General features: G+C 42.2%; 2 protein-coding genes across 9 annotated transcripts in view; both read right to left on the reverse strand.

Moving 5' to 3' along the window:
* The window catches only part of LOC125763400 (P protein), a 53139-nt gene extending 41245 nt beyond the window's left edge, over positions 1 to 11894 (reverse strand). The window contains exons 1-3 of one of the 7 annotated variants that reach the window (XM_049426570.1): positions 10640 to 11894; positions 4844 to 5731; positions 3434 to 4450 (exon numbers count right to left, since the gene is read on the reverse strand). In XM_049426570.1, coding sequence (XP_049282527.1) covers positions 3434 to 3534 — 101 coding nt within the window. In that variant the 5' untranslated portion in view covers positions 3535 to 4450; positions 4844 to 5731; positions 10640 to 11894. Of the gene's footprint in view, positions 1 to 3433; positions 4454 to 4843; positions 5732 to 5847; positions 5867 to 5913; positions 6046 to 6260; positions 6385 to 10639 lie in introns of those variants that run through there. The other 6 variants (XM_049426569.1, XM_049426565.1, XM_049426573.1 and 3 more) reach the window with 6 other exon arrangements.
* Positions 11895 to 13191: 1297 nt separating this feature from the next.
* LOC125763396 (P protein-like) lies at positions 13192 to 25295 on the reverse strand. Of its 2 annotated transcripts, XM_049426553.1 has the most exons (10): positions 25175 to 25295; positions 23260 to 23513; positions 17844 to 17956; positions 16234 to 16411; positions 15717 to 16137; positions 15154 to 15633; positions 14961 to 15076; positions 14759 to 14897; positions 13771 to 14690; positions 13192 to 13704 (listed from the first exon to the last, which is right to left on the reverse strand). In XM_049426553.1, the coding sequence occupies exons 2-10, from the start codon at positions 23331 to 23333 to the stop codon at positions 13620 to 13622; spliced, it is 2526 nt and encodes an 841-aa protein (XP_049282510.1). In that variant the 5' UTR covers positions 23334 to 23513; positions 25175 to 25295; the 3' UTR covers positions 13192 to 13619. The 2 variants fall into 2 exon arrangements, with proteins under 2 accessions (XP_049282510.1, XP_049282509.1); XM_049426552.1 differs by lacking the exons at positions 23260 to 23513; positions 25175 to 25295 and adding an exon at positions 20659 to 20933 and having other exon boundaries at positions 17844 to 18235.
* Between the last annotated feature and the right edge of the window lie 259 nt (positions 25296 to 25554).

The raw sequence follows: 25554 nt of genomic DNA on the forward strand, positions 1-25554 counted from the left end.
TGACCTTCACAGCGAAGGCGAAGCGCGTAGTTCAACGGTTTGAAGTGTGTCAAATCAATGTTGAAAAACGTTACATAAATTGTTTCTGCAGCTGTTCGGCTCAAAGAAAATGTAACTTTTAATGAGTCTTTTCAAACGCCAGATAACTAACAAGAATAATTAAATCATGAACTGTGTTGTAGATTGCAAACGGTCGAATAAAGTTTTCAACTGGTTGCCTCTTTTGAATAGCGTCAAAAATAATTAAGAATTATTTAGTAACTCAATCATAGCTTTTCCTTTAAGGCAGTTAGAATAATTTCTTTCCGTGGAAACAAATTTTCCATACCTTGTTAAGGCCCTTCCATTCGATAACGAAACGAAAGCAACTTCTTAAGGTTACCCTTGAAAAAGTGATTACCAAGTCGAAGTATTAAATTAATTACCTGCTCAAAAAATCATCCTTCTTTCCCACTTCATTGGGAAACGTTCGCTATACCGCACGTATTTAAACATCATTTGGCCGGGGAAAAGAATTATCAGCATGGCAGTGAAATTATGACAGCTTCAGAGCCACACTCCGCTCAGATGCTGTAACTGGGTGTAAATGTTAATCCACTGCACGCGTTTCCAAACAGAATGTCAAGGTCACGACATCGACGATGTCTAGCGTCCCGACCAAGGACAGCCAATGTGAACGTTTTTCGTTAATTCGGAGCAGTTACTTATCTGGCTTTGGCTTTCATCCAGCAAAACACTGGAAACGACAAAGTCTCAAAAGATCATGTAATGATTTTTGTCCGCATTTCATGCCAACTCCGGGAGGAAACAAGCCTTGGAAACTTTTGCAATTGTTTTGCTGTTTTCCTTCAAATCTTGAGACTTGACAAAAATAATAAAACACGCTTTCGGATCGATAATAAAATCATTAGAACTGTATCGTCTCCGATTCACTGGCCATCGTCAAGCGACCCAAATTGAATACTCTTCCGAATGACTAAACATTTGTTTCCGTTTCGTTTCGCTTGCCACCATCAGAACCATCACCATCCTTGTTTTCCTCCTTCACTCGGTAAGCGCATTCGTTTCATGTCCCTCTTTTCTTCTGCGTTCAATGCGTTTAGTGGGTTTCTTTCATTTTCTAGGTAAAAATGATACTTCGCTCCACTTCAGACGGAAAATCTGAACCGTACACCTGAAGGAAAGCAAAAAAAAAACGCTAAACCTCAAGTATGCTCAAAAGACGAAAGTCATTTTCTTCCGCCACTCAAACAGTACTGGAATCATTGCCAAAGTGCCATTCGTCGAATAAAGAGTATTGCTTTCGAGGGAAATGAATCCGAAAGCGAATAACAACATTATCCGTTAGCATAGGCGAGTCTTCCAAGGAGACAATGTCAGCAACCTTTCGGAAGTGGTACAAAAATTGGGAAAATCGTTGCTATACGACATTTACTCTTCAGTTCAATCACCCTCTGTTCATTGGTAGGTGGAATGGTTTTGTTTTTCTCAACGCTACCATACCAATCTGTGTAGGAGCAAACGCAAACCTTAGGATAATAAAGAGCTGTTTGCGTACGAGTTCGCTTTCTAAATTTTGCTTACATCAGCACATTTTCCGATAGCGCGTAAAAACAAAAAACCTCCCCAACGAAAATGAGGATAAGTTTTCGGTAATGTTTCACGATGACCTTTCGGAATAATGGGTACAACGGCGTGATGAAACTGGGATCAGGCCATGAAGGTACATAGGAGTATCACAATTAGCTCACCTTCCACAACTTCAAAAATGGATCCAATTTTCCAACAACGGTACGAATAATTTACAACCCACCCAGCACCTTTTATGAGTCGATTGACGTTCACATTTGTGGATGGAGGTCTCTCCACCACTTTGCCCAAGCAAAGGTTAAATCGTCATTGAACTTTCCTTTTCCTTAAGTTGTGGACGTCGGTATGTCTGGACCGATTTCCTAATCCAGCTCAATTTACGTCTTCCCGTTAGTATGACGCGGTGGACGCGGAGGCGGTTCGACGTACGGTTTGTTTGTGAAACTTACTACGACAGTTTTTGTTTAATGACAAGATGCGCGTCTCTTAATATGCTTTAATTAGTGCCTGTTGTCCGTAAGGGAAGAGGTCATGGATGTTGTGAAATTAAGGGCAACGGATGAAACTGCGTCACCCGATTGGTTTGTGTTTCAAACAAAGCTGGATAATTTGGAGAAATTATTATATTGGAGAATATTGGAGAAATATCTATTGAAGAAAATTGGACGTTAAAATAGTTTAAACAAGATGAAAAGTAGGATAGAGGACACGATATTAAATAACCGTTTAATTTTAAAGCTAATCAAAGATAAAATGAAAAAGGTTCAAGTACATGAAAAGCCTTGCCTTACATTACAAATTTGTAAAATCATATTCTACATTCTCGTTACATTGTTAGCTACAATCTTTGGAAATCGCTAAACCGACGTGCAGGTGATTCATCATCATTCCGTGTGAACATTTCAACACTTCTGGAAGACAAAACTTATGAGCACAATGTTTCATTATGTACGCGTTACCCTTCGCTAACCTCTTGACCTCATCGTACTGCGTTAAGGAACGGTTCTGCTTTGTCTCACCCCGTTCCCCATTCGCTCGAGTGCATTCGTACAGTCAACAAGCGCGAAAATCAATTAATCATCATAATCATTCACCCGTGGCCACTGCGAAACATGAGTGGAATGATGATGACGACGACGACGTTACTCAAGATTGCTGCTCGTGTCTAGGTCCGATTCCGCAACGCTCCAGACTCTCAAATGACCATCATTTACCACCAATCAACGGTCAACGAGAACCAACTGTAGTAAACGTGTGGCCCCACCGGCACACGAGCAGTATTCCATTTACAGATCCATCATACCACGACATCTGACGACGTTTTGCGGCCGATCAAAGCACGAGCAGCGGCCGTTTTGTTGTGTTGATCAGGTGATGGATGTGGACCATCGAGATAAAAATCAATTAGCGCGCGAAGCACGCGAGATCTAAAACTCACGATCCTTTTGAGAAACCATGCGTCTCCATCTGTTCTTGCAACGTGTTGAAAGCGTTGTGGAAAATTTATGTGACATTCCTGTTGGAATGTTTCGTCCATTCCTCGCCGAGTTGGTCTAGTCTTGTATTTTGTTTTTGGCTATTTTATTGCATCAATGATGTTTATTATTGATAATTAATCAGCGTTAGAGTGGAAGAAGGAAATCTACAAAACAGAGAAAGGAAAACTTCCTAACGAAAAATTCGTACACACATTGACACTACGAAACACACAGGATCTACTATTTTGTTAGGGAGCGGAGGGTGTTAAACATACAGAACAAGGTACAAACACAACATCGGACAAACATTAAACACCATCACGGCTTGGGGCCAAGGACTTATAGAAAGGTCAAATTCAACTCACGGTTCCACTTCCTGGCTGTGGAGCGAATCGTCCGATTCCGGCACCAGCCCAATGCGCCCGTACGCACTGGTCGACGTAGGTGGTCTCAGATTTTTCGGCATTTCCGGGACCTTCTTTTTTCCTCTGTCCGCAAACGTGTCCGTAGTCTGCGCTTATTGCGTACGGTTTGCCAAATTTCCAACTCGAACCACCGCGCGCGTGTGTGTGTATGTCACGACTCTCTCGCTTTCGCTCAGCACCTTTTTCTTGAAATGACAGTCTACGGGAACTCTATCGGTTCACGTACATGGGCTTAAAACGTGTGATGGGAAAGATTTATATTCACTTACAACCTTGGTTACTATGCCCAAAGCCAATTGAGTTCGCCAGACCTGAGTACGGTTTACGTAGGTATGTAGCACCAAATTCCCTCCAACGGAATTCGGTCGAATATCTAGCCTTCAAAAGCTAATCCGACATAAATATGGGCTCACACACAGATAGGAAGAGTTGTATATCTATATCGTCCTGCTTGTTTTAATAATTCATCCAAAACGCAGCACGGACCACCGATCCAATATGGATCAATCACGTCCAGAGCTTTCTTTCTCTTATCTTTGGTGTTGAAGGCAATCGTGGGTTGGTTTTTGTTTTGTTTTGCTTGTTTTGGTTGGACGATTCAGTTCTAAAGGGACAACTTGGGTGGACAGTCTTGTGCAGGTGCAAGCGGTGTATGTCGACTATGTATTGACTACTACTTGCCACGACTACGATGAACTTCCGTCGACCAATGCACACGGCGGTGAGATGGGCGGCTGTGGGAAAGTTGGTGGTAGTGCACTGGGTGGGGATTCGGATCTTGCTTTGCTCTTTGCAATCTAATGCAAAACGTGTGAATGATGATGATGAGGCAATAAATATACGTTTTATGCTTGCCAATTATTGGTTATGCGAGCTGTTCTTGGCATAAGAAGTGTTGGCAACTACCGGTTTCTACGCGCCCGGTATGATATTGGTACTAATGATGATGATGAGGTACTGCTGTAAAAGAAAAAGTTTAAAAAACTATTTTAATGATATTGATCCAGAGAAGCGCTCAACTTACTTATGTAATGATATATTTGTATACTATATGTACTATTATAGTTCTACAATACTACAAATTATTGTAAATCTCACTATGTTTTAAAGCAAACAACTAACTAATTTCAGCCTATACCTAATGGCTTTCTAATAAGTAAACTATTCTACTGAAACTCGCGCTACTACCCCACTTTACTTAACCTCATAAGACGTCACGCGAAGAGATGGAGTTTAGCAAAAGTACAAAATCGTTGGTTACATTTTTAGCTTTCTCTTTTACCACCGCAAACAAAATCTCATTCTTATCCATCGGTTCTGTTACCGAACATTTGTTAAAAGAACACTTACTTTGCAGTACATTTTCCGCCGTCATTGCTCTATTGGCGTCGTTATGCTGTCGTTGATCATTTTGTCCAATGCTGGAACAGATTTTGTTTTTGATTGTCCACCGTACACTGGGGGACTTGTGGAACTTTACACGAACACTAATGCACTTTAGAATATGGGATCGTGAAGAACGGAACACGATTAACTTGTTGAAGCTCGATCAATAAAAATTCAACCACTCGATCTGGGTAGCATAAACGCCTACACTAGCCACCGTACGGAACCAATATCACAAACGATGGTGAAACGAAATGATAATCATTTTTTACAATCACTTAGTTGCAGACGCACATTTTGTGGATCACACGTAAACCCGACGCACTAAAACACAATCACAAGAAAACGGGATCACGCTTTAACACGGAAATACTTTAGGTGATACAATTCGTGAAGGTTATCCTTAAGCTTCCGACCATGTGCTTTTAAGTGCACTCCAGCTGCAGCATGGCGGTTGGCTGGCTTTTGTCAGGATTGCCTTTGCACACTTTCACGAAATGAATAAAATAATATTCATTTGTTCTGCAACAACCAATTCAACGAACGAACCATGATGTGGTAGACGCGGAAAACCGAACAACACTTTTCTTGTGGAAAACTTACCGATCCACCCGGTACGCTGTTCAGAGGAAAACTAATCACGCGAGATGAAATCGTAGAAGAAGCAATTTTTCACTGCCCGTTAAAGATGTGTTGGTAGCGTCCCGATTCCCGAGATTGAAGCGATATTACACGATCGTTGCATGATCATCGGTCCATAACCTTTCTTCGCATCCGTGTTAAACGAACCTTACTTTTTCGTTGGTGGTGTGCGTGTAACAGATGATCTCTCTTTCGCTTCTCTTGCAGTTGCTGGAAACAAAAAATAGGCAACACAAAAAATTAATTCTACGATTAAGAATTATCTTCATTACATTTAAGCACAATTCGAATGGCACAAGTATGTTTCCCGCGGTGGTCTAACACACATCACCCAATTTTGTCTTATCTTCCCAGCTAGACACTTTATTAGACAGCAAAAAATAGGTACGAACCGGCAAGCCTTTCTAGAGCGTAACACAGAGAAATAAACGAGGCACTAAATCGTACACAAATTATAGAACCCGATTTAGGCGCTTGGATGACAACCGATAAGCCATGATGCTCGGCGGCAATTGACCCTGAAAGCATCCGGTGCTAGCCCGAGACAATAAAGCAGAGCAGTACAATCGTAAATAAATTTCGACACTCTTATTATAATTTTCTTTGTCTCTCGTGCAAATTTATTGTACACGAGACTTAAAATAATATCAATTTGATCGACTGATCGACTGAAATTATATGTAATAAAATCCCAACAATATTCGTTGTTAAAATTGATCTAAATAGCTTATCACCTTACTTTCTAGTTCTCCGTTTTATTTATAATCCTTAATAACTTTCAAACGACACAGAATTAAATGTATTAGGTACTATTTTAACCAACTAACGAACCAACCTAACCATAGCCAACACCACACATTATTCATCATCGTTAACCAAGAAAAGGTGGTGGACGCAATCCACGTCATAACGTGGATTACGTAGTGTTTGTGAGCGTTAGTAATAGGATAAACCTATGACATCGGGTCACGATCTTGACTATGGTTTAAGATTGGCAAAAATTCGCGCAGTCTGGAATGGATCCAACACAGAGGCGAGTCAAAAAATAGAATAAAATTAGACAGTCTCCACATCTGGTGTTCTGAAACATGAGTGGCCTCGTTTGTCGCTTGGTGTTTCTCAGACAAGCGCTCGTCAAAATAGACCACGCCGATGACAAGACTTCGGCGTGAGGGTACTGTGCGTAACCAACTGTCTGGGAAGTTTATCCAATACTAGAACACTATAGTTGAGATGACGCACTACAACGGTAGTATTCTCTATTACAGCAAGCAATAGTGACCAGATGTTTAACATTTCGAGTTGAACCCTCCACAATACCTTATCAAGAAGAAGTATCCACTGTGAGGTCCTGTACAGGGGGTGGGCAATATTGGTCCGAAATGTTTATAACATTAATAACACCGAAGGTGCTTGCGGTAAATTTATTCTGTTAATACGAATAACCCATTCCACCGAACGATGGAGCTATATTTGGATCGATCGATTCCAAACCATGTTGGCACAATTTTTCGTGCATTAGGGCAGCTCGTGCTAATGATTCGATTTTCCTTATCATAATTACGAATCAAATCCACGAAAGTACATCATTTGTAATTCCAATTAGGTTTTTTAAAATGAAATCTAAGAAGTCAAATCACGTTCAAAAAGGTCGACTAGTGACTTCTTTCTCCTCAGTATGATCTCACAACAGAAAAGTTCACATCCAGCTTTTCTGATCCATCAATTCCATATCTTCCAACAAAGAATCTTTTTGCACGCCAGCTTACATCAATAAACATACGAATGACAAAGGATAATCAACAACCAGGAGCTCCGGTCGTGAAGGATAAACTTTCACGTCCCAATCCGAACGAACTTTTGTCCTTACGGATTCGCACGTGTTAGCCTTTCGCTCTCGGGGAAAAATACTTTGTAGCATCCATGTCAATTCTTCTCGGAAAAGATAGAAGTTATGAGTAAGGTACTAAAGTTCCCGAATCTTCTTAACCGAGCTGTATCAACCTGTCCGACTCTATAAATAGCACCGTGAATTGATATGATACTCCACCAGCGTATAGACAATCAGGTGCACATAATGCAAAGTTCTTTGCTTATTTTCACCCAACAAAGAATCTGTACCTAGCATCAAAGTACCTAATGGTGACATGTCACTGAAGCACTACCTCCATCGTATTGTTCGCACAGTGTGGGAAGCTATTGTGCAAATCATTCCGACCCTTGGAAAGAGTAAGCATAAGTTGAACGATTTTGTTGAACAAAACATGCTCTACCTCGTGTAGCTTGGCTCCGTTCCATCCCTCGTTACGATTTCCATTCCAGGTGACGGTTCCGGTATTTGTGTAACTGACACAGATTTCGTCCTGACATCGATCGTGTCAGCTGGAATGAAGCTGGACCATGCACAACCTGCATTCCAAGAGCGGAGGGTGAATGATGCGCCCATGTAGTGTAGTGTCTTCCTTTTCAGAATGATTTCTGAAAAGGATTGCTGTCCGCCCTTGAAGCGGAACCATATGAGCGACCATGCACCATGCCGAACCATGGCATTCCCATCGCTCAAGGTTTATTCGTGCCGGTGTCTATCCAGAATATCGCCCACAGCTCTGTCCATTGAATCTCTGTCGCTTGTACCGCGTTGCAGAGAGACTCGGAGCATTGGCATCCGGTGGGAAATTGAATGCATCAGGCGTGCAGAAGAAGATTTGAAGGTACATTGCCTCAGGACATACCTGTGGACCTGCGTCGGTAGGATGATGTGCAAAGGAGATCTTTTATTTATGAACTATGTTTTCCCTGCACATTTACGTTTGCTACAATATGCGGGAGTTTATCAATAAAACCTGCGTACTCCTGACATACGATCTTGAGGTTATGTTTGTGTCAAAGTCAAAAATTTTTCTATTATCAAAAAAGAACTACTGCAAGCTGTAGCTGTTGCTCATCCTTCTCCTACCAATCAATCTGATGCAATCGCTTAAAAATAGATTCACACGCTCGTTTGTTATCATTCCATCTTTAAATTGTGTGCGACTTCCCGGCGCTGATTTTCATTCGCAATTACTTTAAGCTGTATCTTTCGCACACAGAAGCGAGTTTACAGTAAGTAAAACCATTAACGAAGAAGGTCGCATTTCACACGAAAGATTTGTTTGTGCAAAAGGAACTGTGCCGGGGTTTTTTTGCTGAATTATTCATTGAACAATCAACGATGAGCAGACGAGTACTACCCAAGTGACTTTGTGGCTGTTTGTGTTTTCCTTTCTCCATTCCATCATCTATTTTGAAAGCAGGATTCCTGGAAAAGGACTCCGAGTACTTGCTAAGCATAACTTTAGATGCGTCTGGGTGAATAAGTATATTCATCTGGAATGTATAATTATGGCAGTTTAAATATATAAAGTATAGCGCATTGTGCAGGTAATATTATTTTCCTGCTATTAGGTACTAAACATCGAACTTCATGGTACTGTAGCTTTAAAGTTTAAGGCTCAAAACGTTGTCTAACTTTTTCACTCGAAATGAAGAAAAAAGAGAAATTCATCCATCCATCCAAGGTTTATTTATTTCTGAAAGAAAAACACACAGTTTTCCGACTTTACACGAGTTCCATAGCGAACTTCCACAACCAGTTGATTTTGTTTTCATTCGCATGTTGAGGAACGATTCTTTGTAATATTTGGAACATATTTTTGAGAATTATTAACAAGGAAACTGAAGCTACCACGGTAAATAAGCCTTATTAGTATACTAACTTGTAGAAATTGCTGCTGATCCAGAATATCCTGAAGCAATGAACGCATTATTGATTCCGTTTGGCAAACATTCGTTCCCAACTTGTTCAACAACTTCCATCGAGCCCCACATTTTGGCCTTTATAATCTACTTCAACCTCGTTATGCCAGTCGAACCGTAGCCCTAGTCTACCGATGTGTATAGTCCTTCGATTCAAGTTCGAACCTGAACCTAGTTTTTTTTATCGACAGCAACGACGTATGAACAGGGGCGTCAACACGAGACCAGTACCAGTTCCTGTTAACGTCTAGCGCAACTTATTTATAGCATCCATTTGCACTTGAAAAACTCTTCATTCCCTTCCCTTTTTTGTCACTTCTCCTTACTCCAAAGGTGAAGTTTTACCCACTGATTATGGTAAGAACAATAGGAGGATTCAAATCACTACCATCGCCGCACTATCGACTCGGTAACGACTTACCCGTCCGGGTCTGGAGGGGTGCCTGATAACGTCAACATGCGGACCCTGTCAAAACGTCGAACGTCAATGGCTTTAACCCCTTCTTGCGGGTGTGTTTTTCGTCCAACTCCCAAGTCCCTTTACTTCTCGATGGTACGTTTTCACGGCCATTTCCACGCCACATCGAAACAAACGTATCAGGCACGAAACATGGGGAAATACCTGGCCCCTGCTTTTCCAGGGATGAACGGAACGAACGTACGGTTGCTTCGTTGTACCACGAGACATGAAACCTTATATCTGGCCGCGTGGTACATATAAGCGTAGCTATTATACAGGTTGTTATACATGTGAAAGAGAGAAAGAGCCACTTGGAAAGGAAGGTTTACAATTCATGCGTAAAGGTTTATACTTCCTTTATGATTGTACAATTTTCGTATTACAATATTCGAAAAAATAAGGAAATATTATTCTGTAAAACTGAAAAGAACACAATATTGGCAAATAAAAAAATCCTTTCTTTTGCTCTCTATTGCTTCGTTCTGAAAATAGTGCCATCATCTCTGAAATTTCCCATTGAAATGTAATTCTGTAGCAGCTTAGCAACAGCAGTATTATTATTATTCTCTTATCCGCTCCTATCGAATGATATAAAAATATGATAAAAATAAAACATCCCCCAGTATGGTAATTGTTTTTCCAGGCCAGAGTGGCTTAACATGTATGCAATCCACTATCACCCATTTCCCTCGGTTTCTAAATTGATCGCTATCTAAGAGTATCCCTCTCGCCGTTAGTTCCCGGTTTTCTGTGTTTACTCTTTGATAACCTGGCCCAGCCTAAAAATAGTTCCCTTCCAACGGTTCTACGAACCGGGCCTCTGGATAGGTGGGGCCTCAGGTGATGTGTATCGAATTACTTACCCGGACAAGCGTTTGGTAAATATTTAACTGCACACGTTCAATGCACTCCAGCAGCTCGAACTTCCACCAGCAAGCGTTTCTCTCGGGAGCGCTTGGTACACGTGTACAGTTTCACATACCGCACAAGTACACAGACACAGAGGGAGGAAGAGAGAACGCTTTTTTGCTTCGATTTTCCCCAATTCCGAACGTGGAGCGGAAACGGGAAATTGTAGATAATGGCAGGACTAGCTGTACTAGCGTCCTCTCGTCCGGATTATGGGATGGATGGGTTTTTCCGGGTCCACGCCGTCAACAATCTATCTCAGATATTACAAAAGCCTTCTCCTTCGTCGTCCTCGCCGGCACCGACGCTAGCGCCGGGCACTGCCGGTTGCTGGGAGCAAATGTTCTGGATCATTGCAAAACTACTGCACATTTTGAACCGTAATCGAAAAGTAGTAAGTCTTTTTGTTTGTTATTCTCTTTTATTTACAGTTTGGTCGTCGTTTTTCACTTTTTGATGTAGTTCATTCTCAGCCAAATCATCATCAATCAAACATCAAACGGGAAAACTCCCAACATCCCACAGGAGCGGCTTCCAAACATTTACCCAAGCACATACACGCATACACGTACAAGCCCAGAACACACTGGTGGAGGTGAAATTACACAAATTTGTCTCTCGTTAGCGTAATGTTGAGCATCGCAAACAGAGGTTCACCGACCAACTTCATGTCAGAGGAAGCTTCCCAATTTTCCGATTTTCCAGCCTCCAAAACCCTTGTCCTATCTGCACCCGAAAAAATACTGTGAATCACTGCCTACTTGATTGCAATGGGGTCGCATACACAATTCAGCACTAATCAAATCACGCCTACGGAACGGGAAACCTTAGCAGGCTGTGTAACAAGACGGCAACGGCGGATCCACAAAATTGACACTTTTGCCACACCACACGGGACACATCAACAAAGAACATTGCTTTCGTTTTCCCTGTTAGCGTACGGTTCGCAGAGGTTTATGCGTTGAGGCAATCAGCAAACTTTTACTACTGTGCACTTAGCGCGTGTGCTCTTTCGGCAGGTTCAGTGTCCACTAGCGGTCCGGATGGTGGTGTCGGTATCTTCTCATCCCCCCGGGGGTCAACTGGTCGTCCAAGATGCAGATGACGGTGAAGAATGGTTCACGAATCACCTACTCGGGTATCCCGGAGCACACACCGTGGAACCAACGCCGTTGGACCAAGAGAACGCACCGAACTGAATAGAGCGCACCAACGCAACGGCACGAAGGTGTTTCTGGAAAGAAAATCCCCGTCCTGCCACGATTCCATTGACGAAGCACACCCATATACACAGCGTGGTGAAAAATGGAACGTAAAGCAATACAAACACATCGAGATGGGAGAAAATTCTCGATCTCTCTCAATGGTTTTTCCAGTTTCTCTCTCTTTCTCTCTGTAGCTTAGTTTTCTCGGGAGTGGGTTGAGGGCACTTGTTGACGAATCAAGCCTCAAAAGGCTCGCCAGAAGGACCTGTCGCTAAATCGTCGCAACATAGAGGCGCTCCTGTAGCTCCCATACGGAAATCTACACGGGTAAAAAAGGCCCCCGGAAAATAGAACCAAACCACTGTCACACATCGGCACACTACAGCACGCGGTTTTTCCGAGTATTTCTCCTGGTGAAGGAAAACACTCTCTCACTTCCTCTCTCACTTCGAATTCGTAACACAAAAAAACCCCAGAACAAAACTTCCCCAAAATGTATTGATATGTATTGGTGAGTGACTGGAAAGACGGGGAGAATCAAAAAAACCCGAAACAGTGTTTTGATTGGAGACAGAAGGAAAAATTAAGACGAGTTTGTTTTAATTGCAGCATGGCATGAGAAAACAGGGTTGGTTTTTACGCTAGAGGGCGCTCTACACGTGCAAATAAGTTCTATTGATTTTTTTTACCGTGCGCTTATTGTGATCCCTGAAGCGTTTAGAATGTGTCAGTTGCGCTTAGTATCTTGTGCCAAAAATAGTAAAACTCAGATCAATCACAAACCTCTGCAACCTCCTTTGAATCTATTGCACATAAACCGTAATACGTCAATGATACGATTCGTGTGCACCTTTCTTTCTCGTACTAAAGTAATAAGCATTAAAAATAAGTCAATATTATTGCACCCTCACCACCCATCAACGGACTGGTGTCAGTGATTCCATCAGCACCGAATTTCCAGAACCCTTTCATTTGCCAATAGAAGCATAAACATAGCTGTGATTTTGCACTCATTTTGCCAACGTAAACACACAAGGCAAACGACCTCCACGAACCCAAATCACTCATCATCAGAGGAAAACTCATCGACGAACCTTGCCGTATTGACGTCATAATGTTTCTGTTTGTGAAGCACCTGATGCGAAAAGAAAATTAACATACTTAAGGCGGCAAGCGGTTCCATCGTCTTCCAAAACATTCATAAAAAGAAAGCACAGCACGTGGAGAACGTTTCATATTCTAAACAAAACGATCGAATTTAACTGTTTTGCGTACACAGAGCAATAATAATGTAATGCAGATTGTTGAACGCCGTCTAAAAATATCTCTCTGAACTGACGTGTCTTTCGTCTTTATTTGCGTCTAAAACTGTGTTCTCACATTTCTTATCAAGGAACAACAAAAAAACGAAAACCACTAACCAATAATCTCTCGTATTGCATCTCAATTCCAATGTGGTTGGGTTTTCAATTGCTGTACTTATGTTTCTGTTATCTTTCACGAATTTCGCACTGCTAAAATGCACGATCAGAAATTTAAAGGTTTTGTAACGGTGCAGATGTAAGCCGGGCTTTTGTTAAGCATGGATTTGGCTCGATTTTCTTTCTAAAGAGTAGTTAAAGACACAACAGTTAGACAACAACTGAACAACACAGTAACCTGCTATAGTGGCGTACGATCGTTTGATCGCGATCTTAAATGGTAAGAAATAACTAGATCCGTTTCGGACCTAGTGCCAGGCGAAAACGACGTGAGCCATTATCAGGTACCCGGTAGTGACCAGCACACTGACCAGCATGATCGGGAATCCAAGTCTAAAACGAGCAATGGTAAACATCATTAGCATAATTTGTCTCGAAACCGTATATGCGTGTACATACTTGAAATAATCCATAAAGCTGAATCGATAGCCATGCTGTTCAGCAATACCGGCGCATATAACGTTTGCAGATGCACCGACCAACGTGCCATTGCCGCCGAGACACGGTCCGAATGCTAACGCCCAAACCATCGGCTGTAGCGGCAACCCGAGGTACGCTTTCTCCGATAATGCAACCACAATCTTCACCATCATGGCCGTCACGGGGATACTGTCGACGAACGCAGACGTTAGAGCCGAAATCCACAGTATTATAATGATCGCTACAGCAAGCCGAAGATCTTCCGAAACGGAAAGAATAATCGTTTCCGTCGCATGTCCTATCCAATCAATCAAACCCATCCGCTCGACCGCTTCCATCAGCGTAAACATGGCGGCAAAGAACAGTAATGTTGGCCACTCTACTCTCGAGAGAACCGCATCCATATCGTTCTTGTCGGAGATGATCAGCAGCAGTACCACACCAAGCAGTGCGGCCCAACCGGACGACAGGCGACGCAATTCCGGAATTGACTCGAGGAAAAACAGTGACACTATAAATACACACACTATACCCGACTTGATCAGCAGGGGCCGGTTCTTGATCGGATGTTCCCGCTGTAGTTCTTCCAGTGTGGAGCGATAAATATCCTCCGGCACAGTGCCTTTCGTCATCTTTTTCTTGTACTGATGGCGCAACAGCTTCACCTTCTTCATGAGCGTTTCGCGCACTATGTTGGCATCCTTGGAGTACGGTGGGATCTTACCGGCAGCACGCTCCCACACCTTAATGTTGCGGCGCAACTCTTTAAGCTCTTTCGGTTCGTGCATACGCAGGTGGTTAATGTTTTTGTAGATAATGCGCAAATGGATGTTGGTGGTGATGACTACAATAATTACACCGACCAGCATGTGAGCGGTAAACGTGAGGAAAGTAACGCCCTGAAGAGACGAACAAATGTCACATTAATCATAAATCAAATCGTCTGTAACGTCTATCAGCTTCTTACGTGTTTCAGTATGTACTGATTCGATGTAATGATGATGTTTGGTGGATCACCAACAGGTGTTGTCGTACCACCAATGTTGGCATGTACAGTGATTGCCATCAGAATGGGTACCGGATTCATGTCCATCACTTCACAGAGCCTATCAAGAACAGACGTTCCTACTTAGTGACGTGATAGTGGACTTAAACTATTAACAACTCACCGTATTGTTATGGGGGCCATTAAAAGTACGGTTGTCACATTGTCCAAAAATGAAGAGATCAAAACCGTACACAGACAGAGGCAGTGTATAAGACTCCATATCTTGCCGTTTGTTATCTGTAATAGAAAAGAGGAAAATTTATCATAGTTTTCTTTAACTCAGTTGTTTACGAGTACAAAAAACCCCTCAATACCTTGTAGATGTACACAGACAGAAAGTCGAATATTCCCGTCTCGGCAAGAATCGCCACCAGGATCATCATTGAAAACAGTAGCAGAATCGTCTCGACATCTATCCACCCAATAATATCCTCCATCGTGGGACGATCGTTCAGCGCAGCAAGGATTGATATAGCTAACGTAGAGGCAATCACAGCCGCGAACGTTCGGTGCACGATCTCCCAGATGATCAACACGTACAGGAAGATAAGCACGAACGCGGCATAGATAACACCGACGTCACGGTTCACGGGCGACTGATCATATCGGATCGCAACCGGCATACTGGCTGGGATGTTACTGCGAAGCATCAATCGCACCAGGCCACCATTTGGTTGGTGAAGCTGTTCGTAGTTGGTATCGATGATGTCGAACAGACGCTGCTCCTTAATGATCGGTGCGCTATCGAAAAGGTATGGGTGCACGATCGGGATGTACCAGGAGTCGCTGATGTTCTACGAAAACAGAACAAGAAGAAATTATATTAAATCTCTTGGATAGTGGTCAATCAACCAAAAATTTCAACCATGATGCTTACCTTTGCTGAGCTTGTTGAGTACATTTCTGTTGAGTTCATCTCCAACGTGGAGGATAGCATTTGCAGATAAACTTCCAGATAGTGCTCAGTAATGTTGCTGTACGGTTCGCTCAGGAACGTACCCTCGAGTGTCACCTTTATTCGGGTGCTCTGCGGTAGATGGGGTAAGATGTATGCCTTCGTTTTGCCCGGTGAAATCGATAGATGCTTCGGTTCAACCAACTTCTCATCCTTCACCACCATAAACGACATAATCAGTAGCCAAGTGATGAATAAGCAGATAATTTTCGAGTACTTCCGGAATGGATGATCCTCGTCTAGATTGTTCTGCCCGGTATCGTTGATATCATCGTGCTTTGGTGGGGTGATGTTACCGATGTAATGGCCAGCCAAATGATGGACGTGTGGTTTCGGTATTTCTCTATTATTATGGGAGAAACGACATTTTGGAAGAACAGTGAAATCATCGTTTTTGCATTTGTATTATCAAATGAATGCATCTTTGTCCGATACTTACTTCTTCTCCTTTACATGGCCTATTTCCTTATTTTGACCCTCCTCATTGGTGACGTTGATGGTGATGAACTCATTCTCGTACTCCTCGTCTTCCTCTTCCTCCTCTTCCTCTTCGTACTCTTCGGCACCGTCCTCTTCTAGCCCTTGAATTTCCGGAAACGAATCCTCATGACAATCACCTACCCAAAACAAATGGAACAAACCGATTTATTTGCCAATCACACTTTACCAAATCTACTCCAAATGTCACTGCTCTCTATTCGAGTGACTTTATACGTTTACTAAAAGCGCTATAAAAAGTGACCACAAATATTTCCACAGTTTAGCTTCTCTTAACGATATCCGCTTTCAGCAGTAATCATATCGCGTACGCACCGTATCGTATGTCAACGAACAATCGGTTTAAATAGACCGACTCTACAGTACCGGCGCACTATACTACGATCAATCAACTGCCCTCAGCTGGAAAGTTCAACGCTACGTATCGTCTCTAATCATGGGACGGTTTTCTAAGCACTCTAGTCTTATCTATTCCATCGTACGACGGTTAAATGTCAGCCGTGGCGGTTTAAGAATTCTCAGAATACAAAATTACGCCCAACAAATTGGTCTGAATACTTTCGCTTTCGTCAAGATCATCTCTTCGACTTTGTGCGCGTTGTTTAGTCTTCGGCACAACTATGCTGTCCGACCACAATTGGTGTCGATTAAGAAGGCTGTAATCGGATTTACGCGAATAAACTATTCCGGACGAAGCCAGCGGTCGTCAAATTGCTAGCTTTAAAGGTCCGATTGCTTTGCGTATCTTTTATTTCTTAATAATTTTAAAGAAAAGTTTCATGTTGGTTAGACATTTAGATACAGTTAAGAATATCTCTCTCTTGTTTCACCATTCCAGCTTTATGACATAAGTATTTGCAAATCTACAACCCATCAATGAAGGAAAATGCGATTATGGGCCATCCGTCTTCAACTCGACTGAAGTGAGCGCTACAAGTGATGCTTGTCCTACATTTCTATTTCCATTACACTTTCCAACGCTCACAAAACTCGGTGCAAAGATGCATCGATTTCGTTCATGAATGGAGCACCAGCATCCGGTTCAGTTTTCAAAGCAAACGACCTGTATTTTGCGAAATCCAGCCCGACAAGAGGCACTTACCGCTAACTAACTGCACTTCTTCTACCGAGTGCTTCTTTGGTGGCGATCTACGAAACCAGGAGTTGGTTGAAAGAAATGGGAATTGTTGCTCAAACGCAGCAGAACATGGAGATGTTGTTGTTCAATTTGTTTAACATTAGTGCATGGAGTATCCCGAGCACATCAAATAGAGGAAAAGAAAGAAATCTTCCTCGTAAAAGGATCAAGACGATTCTCTGGAACGGCTATTACACAAAACCATCAAAACCATCAGCTTCATAATGTGCCCGCACAACAATTGGAGTACGTTGCATCAACTGCAAGTGGTCTCGGGCCTTGTCTACACAATACTGCGTCAATAATAGTTCCTAATAGCTTCCTAATAGCTTCTGACCCTGTCCCTTACAGACTTCAAGCACTACCGAGAAGCCTTTCAATGTTCCAATCGTTCCATCCGTTACCGTACTTACCGTGCAGTCGGGCGTGCTCCAATTCAACCTGCTGAAAGGACACCATGCTGGGATCGTGACGAATCTTCGGCGGTAACGTGCGCCATAGCTCCAGCGATGCTTCCGTCACCTCGCTGATGGGAACAACGGAAATAGTACGCTTACGGTTCTTCTTCTTTTTCTTTTTGCGCTGAGGAGTTCCGGCTCCATTGGTAGGTGCACCGGACGTGCTGGCAGCACCATCGATAGTCGCCGGCAATGGTGTGGCCGGTGACGAGACGGCCGACGATGAATCGGTGGACGAGATGTTACGACGCCGTTTGAAGACGTTCAGATTGTTTAGATAGTTCATGCTTTCGGGCACCGGGTGTTGGTTTTATACACTCATCACGAACAATGGAACACAAAACGCACTTAATGGATAGTTAAACATGAATAAAGGTACATTCTTTTATGTTGCCAAACAGTAGAGCTCAATTGATGCGAGAGATTGTCACCATGCAAAGGTACCCTTTATCCGCAGACTGCTCCAACAAGATTAAGATGATTTCGTTGAAACATTCTTCAGAAACAAGACTGTCGCCAACAGATGGCAAAGAGCAACTGTCTTAATCTCCCTGTTGGAAGGTTGGCCTAACTATAACAAAAAGCCCTGAATCAACCATTCTTCTATAAAACGCTTTTCTCGATAAACGAATCGTTTCGGAAAATCGAAAACACCGAACGACGTCCTTCTGCTGACAAAGCAGCAACCGTCGTTGGCGAAAATTGGCCAACGAAGCGCCAAGTTGTAGTCAGTATGTAGTTTACTTTTTTTTATTTATCCTTGTTACGAACATAATTCGGTGTTTGTTTTTCCGGATGTTCCTGGAGTGATGGAAATAATATTGCAAATTTGTTTTCGGCCCAAAAACAGTCATGGAAGGTCGCTGGGCTGAAGTAGTCAGCTCCCCCGCCTAACAAAACTTTACTGTTTGATTTTCCATTTTAATCGATTTTCGTCCTCCAAATATTTTTCTTTGCAGCTTCAAGTGTATTGTGTTTGATTTTCAATTTTTTTTTTTGGACGGAAGAGAGGAGCCCTCAGAGTTGGCGACTATTTTTTGACAAACGTTTTACACAAAGTTCTCTACTCATATACATACTTTCTCTAACAAATTTCTCTGCTCCACTACCATACAATTGTAACTGGTGGCCACCCTTTTCGTTTGCGCTGATGTTGAAGCCCGGACGGATGCCATATGTCTCCAGTACCTTCTTTTTACTTTGGATCCTTTCGCAACCAGCGCTGATCATCATTATAAGGTGGTCCACCCGAGTTAACTGCACAACGGCATGTACGTACGGGCCATAATGTCTTCATTTTTATGGCGCACATAAAGCGGTTGTCAAGAGCGAGAGTTTCTGTTAAAAAAACTCCTCCACCTCCAGAGGGAGGCAGAAGAAGGGTTGCAGCGTACGTGAGAGGGTGCTTTTCGATGCAATGTGCCGATTAAACCGCAAATTGTCGTTTAACTAAAGGAAGGAAGAAGTCAAGAGCGGGCGACGTAATTTGCACGATTGTCAAAAGTCTCATTGAATTGTTTTCAATTGTCGGTACCACACGCGTACTACGAAGATAATTGTAGCACGGATTAACAAACGGATCTTGTTTTTGGCTGTGTTGGTAATTTTTTCATATTTTGCTTAACCAACTTGCAAGCGAAGAGCCAATAAAAATGAAATAAATTTTGCTAACAGATCAGAGTTACTGCGGCGTGTGATAATTTTACCTCCAAGCCGGTTTCAACTCGATCGAACTGTCTATCGATTATTTACTAACGGATAAACATTACCAGCTCAGCTGTTGGAAAATACCTTGCATAAACCCGATGGATAATAAGTTATGACCAAAGTAGTGACTGTGGTGTCTCTTTTGCTTTTCTCCCTGATCGCCACATGTTTTCGACATTCTGTCTGATACGCACAACGTTATACGGTGTTGAGTAGTCGTGTGCGATCTTCACCTACCACTACGATCATGCAGAACACGCATCTCTCTTCACACGTCACATCAACGCACTGAAGCAGTCTTCCTTGCCCGTTCCCAGATCAACACCGAGAAGGAGACTGTCCAAATAAACGACCATAACCTAGAAAGCCGCTGCTCACCCTTCGTAAAGGACGCGCCACACATTCACTTGGTTGGTTGACCTTCTTTTTGGGGCGTCTTTGGGGTGAGAAAAAACACCCCACACATTGAATGATTGCACTGATAAAATAGAAAGAGTGTGCTTGGAAAAAAACATCGTTTTAAAACCAACAATATTATTGCACGGTTTGCAAATAGATCGCGAACCGTTGTGGCAGTAGTATTAGTGCTAGTATTGATGGTAATAGATACTAATCAGTTCCCAGCGGTTGGTTGAGGAATTTAAAAAAATACGTTCAGAGTCATATACACACACACCCATGAAAGCAATAATGGACCGTTCCACCGGTGCTATTAATAACAAAAATTTGACTTTGAAAAAGAAATACAAAAAAGTGTGTATGTACAAACGTCACAGAGAAAAAAGATCTTCTGACCGTGTGGCAAAGCATAGGGTACATAGGTAAAAAAAATGTTGGAAAATGCGAGAGCAAATAATCAGTACAACAATCGGCACAAAATCCTTATTACTTTTGCCTTAATAAGAAGCAATTACATCTGTCTAATCTTTTTGAAAACATTTCACTTAGTTTGTTGTATGTAATACACTAATATTCACATAACACTTTTAGATGTTTGCGTTACAGAAGTTTTCACTACTATTTTTGCACCATTATTGCACTTGTTACGCCGCTTTTCACTCACCAAATTAATACCGAAACAACACAACAGGTATGATTCGCCCGGTTGTCAAGTGGCGGAAAATTGGAAAAACTCGCCACCGGGGGTGGCTTCGCACCGATCGCTACCGAAGCTTCCTTCGATCCGGGAAGGAACACCGCGTGCGCGTTTACTAGCGCTTCAATCCGAACTGAACCAAAACGTGTCTCGCACGGCTTTTGGGACTCCACCGAATGTGTGTGCGCGAATGCGCATGTGTGTGTGTGTAGAGTAATACTAACACACTTACAGCTTCCTCGCATACGCACGGAGATAAACGAGCGCGCACTTAGTGTGTAGTTCTAGGGTGCGAATAGGTACATGCTGAAAGATAGGGAGCTAGAGTAGGCCAGTGGTCCTTCAAGGATGCAGTGCTGCTCTTAGTAAGATGTACAAATGGGCATCCGTAGTATCTGGACGGAGTATGTCGCCTATGCATTTCTCTAACGTTGTGATGCGGTCAATTAGTGGGTAAATGTACCTAGGAAGAACCAAGTGGTGAAATAATGGTTGCATAGGTTGAGAGAAAAAATGGGCGACAAATTTAATGCAAGTGTGTATGACCGGAACGCGAACATTATTATTCTCGCAAAAAAAATTGGGGTGGGATTAGGGGTGGTTATGCTATTACCAAACTAACATATACGAGATAATCGGTTAATTAATAAGTTAATAGGATTCTTAACAAACTACAAATTATTTTTATAATAGTAGCTTGAATTAGTGAATACAAACTTTTACAACATATTAAAAAAATAATAATAAATAAGTAATCAGCAATGACGTAAATATGTACTATGAATATGTAATGCAATAAAATAATAAGATATATTTCCAGCGCAAAAATTGCCTTTTCTATAATGGACTAATATTAAGAGTCTACTATTAAGGACTAGAAGAGATTCGATCACCGATGTGTGGTGTATTCTTACAAAAATTTCCTTCATTCCTTTCATGCAGGTTTTGTCAAATTGCCCAAATTTCGACAAGCGACTTTATAGGTTTGACAAAGTTATCTTTGAACGCCACGGTGTGTATGGATTTACGGTAAATTAGTTGCTTGTAAATTGAGAAATCCAATTTGATCGCAGTCATGCTACCGTTGGGGATATATTTCAGTTCCCACCTCTATGCCAGGGTGTTGCTTACACTGTTTTAAGGACTTCAGGCAACAGTTGCTTCAGAAAACGACTTTGCAAACGACACGAATTCCATTGGTGAGCATGGATTATCCGGTACGGTGTGTTCCCACCGTATCATGATTTCAATTGTCGGTAATATATGAAAGCAACCATAAGCCTAGTAGAGCAAGGGGCCTACACTATCGTGCCAACAATTTCCTCGTTGGGCACAATCGTATTTTCGTTCTACCAATATTGATTTGTGGCTTATCAGTTCAAACGACGTCATATGATGTGTGGTATTTGAACCAATCGTACAAACAACGATGCAGAAAGTGATTTCCATACCGCTCCAGCACCGGATAATGTGCTTTGGTTAATAAGTAAACAAATTTTCCGGCGCTTCGTTGCAACTGTTGCGTCAGTGTCTTGTTAAGCCAGTTAATTTATCTCAATTCAGGCAAACACTTTGCATTGCTGACTGTCGGGCGAGCGAAACTCGGCAGGAAACCAGTAGGAATGGAGACGATGATGATGATGCATGGCGCATATTAATGAATTGTTGCCACACGGATCCCTCGTTAAGGGACGCCATTCATCAGACGCTCCCGCAGTGATGGATTGTCTGGCTGCCCTTCATTGAATGTGTTGTGTGTTCTATTTTTAAAATGGACAATAAAAAATAGCTACAATTGATAAGGTTTTGAGAAGAGCAATCGAATTAATTCCTATTTTGAATATATAAAAACATTAATAAGTAATATATTCCAAAGCAAGGTTCTTTGAGCCAAGATTTTAGCCTTAGCCTATTTTTAAATAAGCCTCCAAATCAATTCAAACATTTCATACAGTGATCTAAACCTATTATGACACATTCACCCAACTTTGATGCTTGGAAAAGCTCGATAATTTGTACTAGCTGCATTAGCATTTTCATCACACTGATTGCAATCTTCAAGCCCATCTCACAGTTGGCCAGTTCTGCCCTATAACCCACCCCGAGTTGGCAGCTAATAAATATCACTACCACCTTTCCAGACAATAACTTTTGAAAATAGACACCTCTGCTACACCAGTGTTTCCTTCAACCCTCTCACGATAAGGGAAAAACTCAATTTATTCGCAAAATGTTTTTTCTCCACAGATCATTGCGATATCACACAAACACACACACACACAAACACCGGTCACATTATCGGACACAAATCTTTCCACGCTTCGTACGACGTATTGTTTCACACCGATGGCGGTTTTGGGACCACCATCAACTTTATCATTCGAACAGCACAAAAAGTTCAAGTACAGCTAAACACCTCGTCCACCAGCCCTGGACCATCGATGCCATCTCATCACCTTCCAACCAGATTGCATGACGATCGATGGTGCCGCGATTTGTCATTTGGTCGATTCATGGACACGACACACCAACCTGTTGGAAACCTTTGAAAATGTGTCCTCTACTTACCTGGGCTGTGGAAAATCGATCGCCGTCTTTGATTTGTGGCGTCGGAAACTTTTCCGTGCGGTTTTTAGCCGCATCTTGATCGGTGACACGGAGGCTGCTATCTTGAAGCTGGTGTACGTATACGCGTTGACCGGGAGAATGTAGATATGTTTAGTGAGCAGTAAGTTTATCCTGAGTAGGGACGACCTGAGACACACGTGCGGGCAACGGTGGAGTTTGATTAAATGATCAGTTAATCATTTTAAATGCTGCCGCTGTGGAAGAAGCATAATTGTATATGAGGGTGTTTAATTGATCAAATATTGGTATGAAGCTGTGAATTTTAAATATACCGGTTCCATTCCCATTGGAAGGTCTTCAAATCCAATGATTGTAAAGCTTCTTCAAATTTCATGTACGTTTAAAATGACGAGAAACGTGGTTGTAACAGCCTTGATGTGCGGATTGCATAAATTAAGGCGTTTATTGCTGCGGATTTCACATTTGGCAATGCATTGGGAAGAGTTGTTATAAAATTTACAAATTCAATCTCTAAACTACTTGATTGTTCACAATATTAAACAACAAATTTATTATTTACACACTGTCACACATGTAAAGATAATGTTCACAAAAATTTTCCGAACATAACACGTGCTCTTGACAAGTGACTTCTTAAACTACGTAGACAACAATTCATTACATATTGATAGTCTTCTCATCGACAACATTATCACACCCGTACCACGCCGCTCAATCCATCCGATGGAACACTTCCAACTCATTTCCGATCAATCAAACAAAAGCACATTCGATTGGACAGCAATGGCACCGGGTGGGCCGTGGAAAAGTTCCTCCAGTGATGAAGATATAAATACTGAACCATGTAAGTATATTATTTCCCAACGATAGATAATAGCTGAGAGTAATTATTGCTCGTTCACTGCGTGCGTCTGCGTTTTTTTTATTGGCATTAACTACCCTTAGTGTCTGTGAGTCAGGACATAATCTATATAAAACAAGACGCTCTTGGTGGGTGGTAGACTGTATAAAGTCCTCAATGTCATCCCACCCGTGTGTGTCTTTTGAACAAATACCGACAGGAAAAAGGTTTCATTTCGTTTATTTTCCGATAGCTATCGAAAGCCTCAATATGCTCGCATCATTAACTCGCTTTAGCCGAAGATTTGCATGGCTTGACCCACATGAAGCCAATTTCCCTTACCCTTTTCGGGAGCACTAGACTTAACTGTTCACTTGAATGCAAACAAGGCTACGGCGGACTTAATCCAAGAAACTTTGCAAATGAAGCTTAGAATGTTGACTGTCACTTACATGTTCACATACACACACACATACACACAGGCAAGAAATACTGACACCTTTTTATGCCAGCTGAAGCGATGTGAAGAAAAGGATAATCCGTTATTGGATTCGCAGCTCTAAGGATTCGTCTTATCGACCTTCGTTAGGTTGGTTTTAGCATGCACTAACTTCCGATGCGGTACATCCCGCCTTAAAGTTTGGCTTTCTTTTTTTTTGTCTCGAGAGAATACACTTTCCACTTGTCCTTTCACTCTTGCCTTTTCCTTCGTGATTCACAATGTAAAATGGTATCCATCCGCCGTGCATAACATGCTTAGGACACACATTCTAGCACTCGGATTTGCTCTTTCATGTGGAAAGAGCATTTCCCGGAATTTTTACATCATTTTCACATACGCTTGAATATCCTAGGATGCGACGGAGATTGTCATTCCAGTGCTACGACGTAGAAAATAATTGCTCCCGCCCGAAATTCGATCAAACGCACCGTGTGACAGGACACTGTCGTTGTTTTTCTCTTCATCCCGACACTACCGCCACTACCACCAGCTACAGTATCAAATTATCTCGTCCTTCTTCGCATACAATCGCCCACCATACTCCATCTTACCGTAGGTTATGCTCCTATCTGCCGGAAGTTAAACTGAGACGATGTAAACCGTTCGAAACCCCAATTGGAGAAGGTCCGGCTCTGACAGGTACCTAAGAGCGACTGATTGCTCCGTTGGGCTTCGAAACCGCCATTCGACACCAAGCCACCACGGTCGTTGGCCTATGTAAACGCACTAAGGGGAAGGGATCGTATATGGCCATCCTTCCACCATATCAAATTGCTCCGTGTTCTTGTGCTTTTGGGGAAAATTGCTCTCTCTCTCTCTCTGTCTATTTTGCTGCTGGTGGGTCACATTACATGGTGAGTTTACATCGAAAGCATACTTTTTTGTTTGATGCTTGTATTAGTGAGTGCTTGGAATGTATTGACAAGTTTTT

Source organism: Anopheles funestus, chromosome 2RL (genome assembly GCF_943734845.2).
Source record: "Anopheles funestus chromosome 2RL, idAnoFuneDA-416_04, whole genome shotgun sequence".
Classification (NCBI taxonomy): domain Eukaryota; kingdom Metazoa; phylum Arthropoda; class Insecta; order Diptera; family Culicidae; genus Anopheles; species Anopheles funestus.

Bases quoted from the DNA above. Each gene is read 5' to 3' on its own strand.
- LOC125763396 (XM_049426552.1), bottom strand. From the start codon at position 18,174: ATGAACTATCTAAACAATCTGAACGTCTTCAAACGGCGTCGTAACATC. The intron at 16,412-17,843 runs GTAAGTACGGTA...TGTTTTGGGTAG, and splicing joins GGAGCACGCCCGACTGCACG to GTGATTGTCATGAGGATTCG. The intron at 16,138-16,233 runs GTAAGTATCGGA...CCATAATAATAG, and splicing joins GGCCATGTAAAGGAGAAGAA to AGAAATACCGAAACCACACG.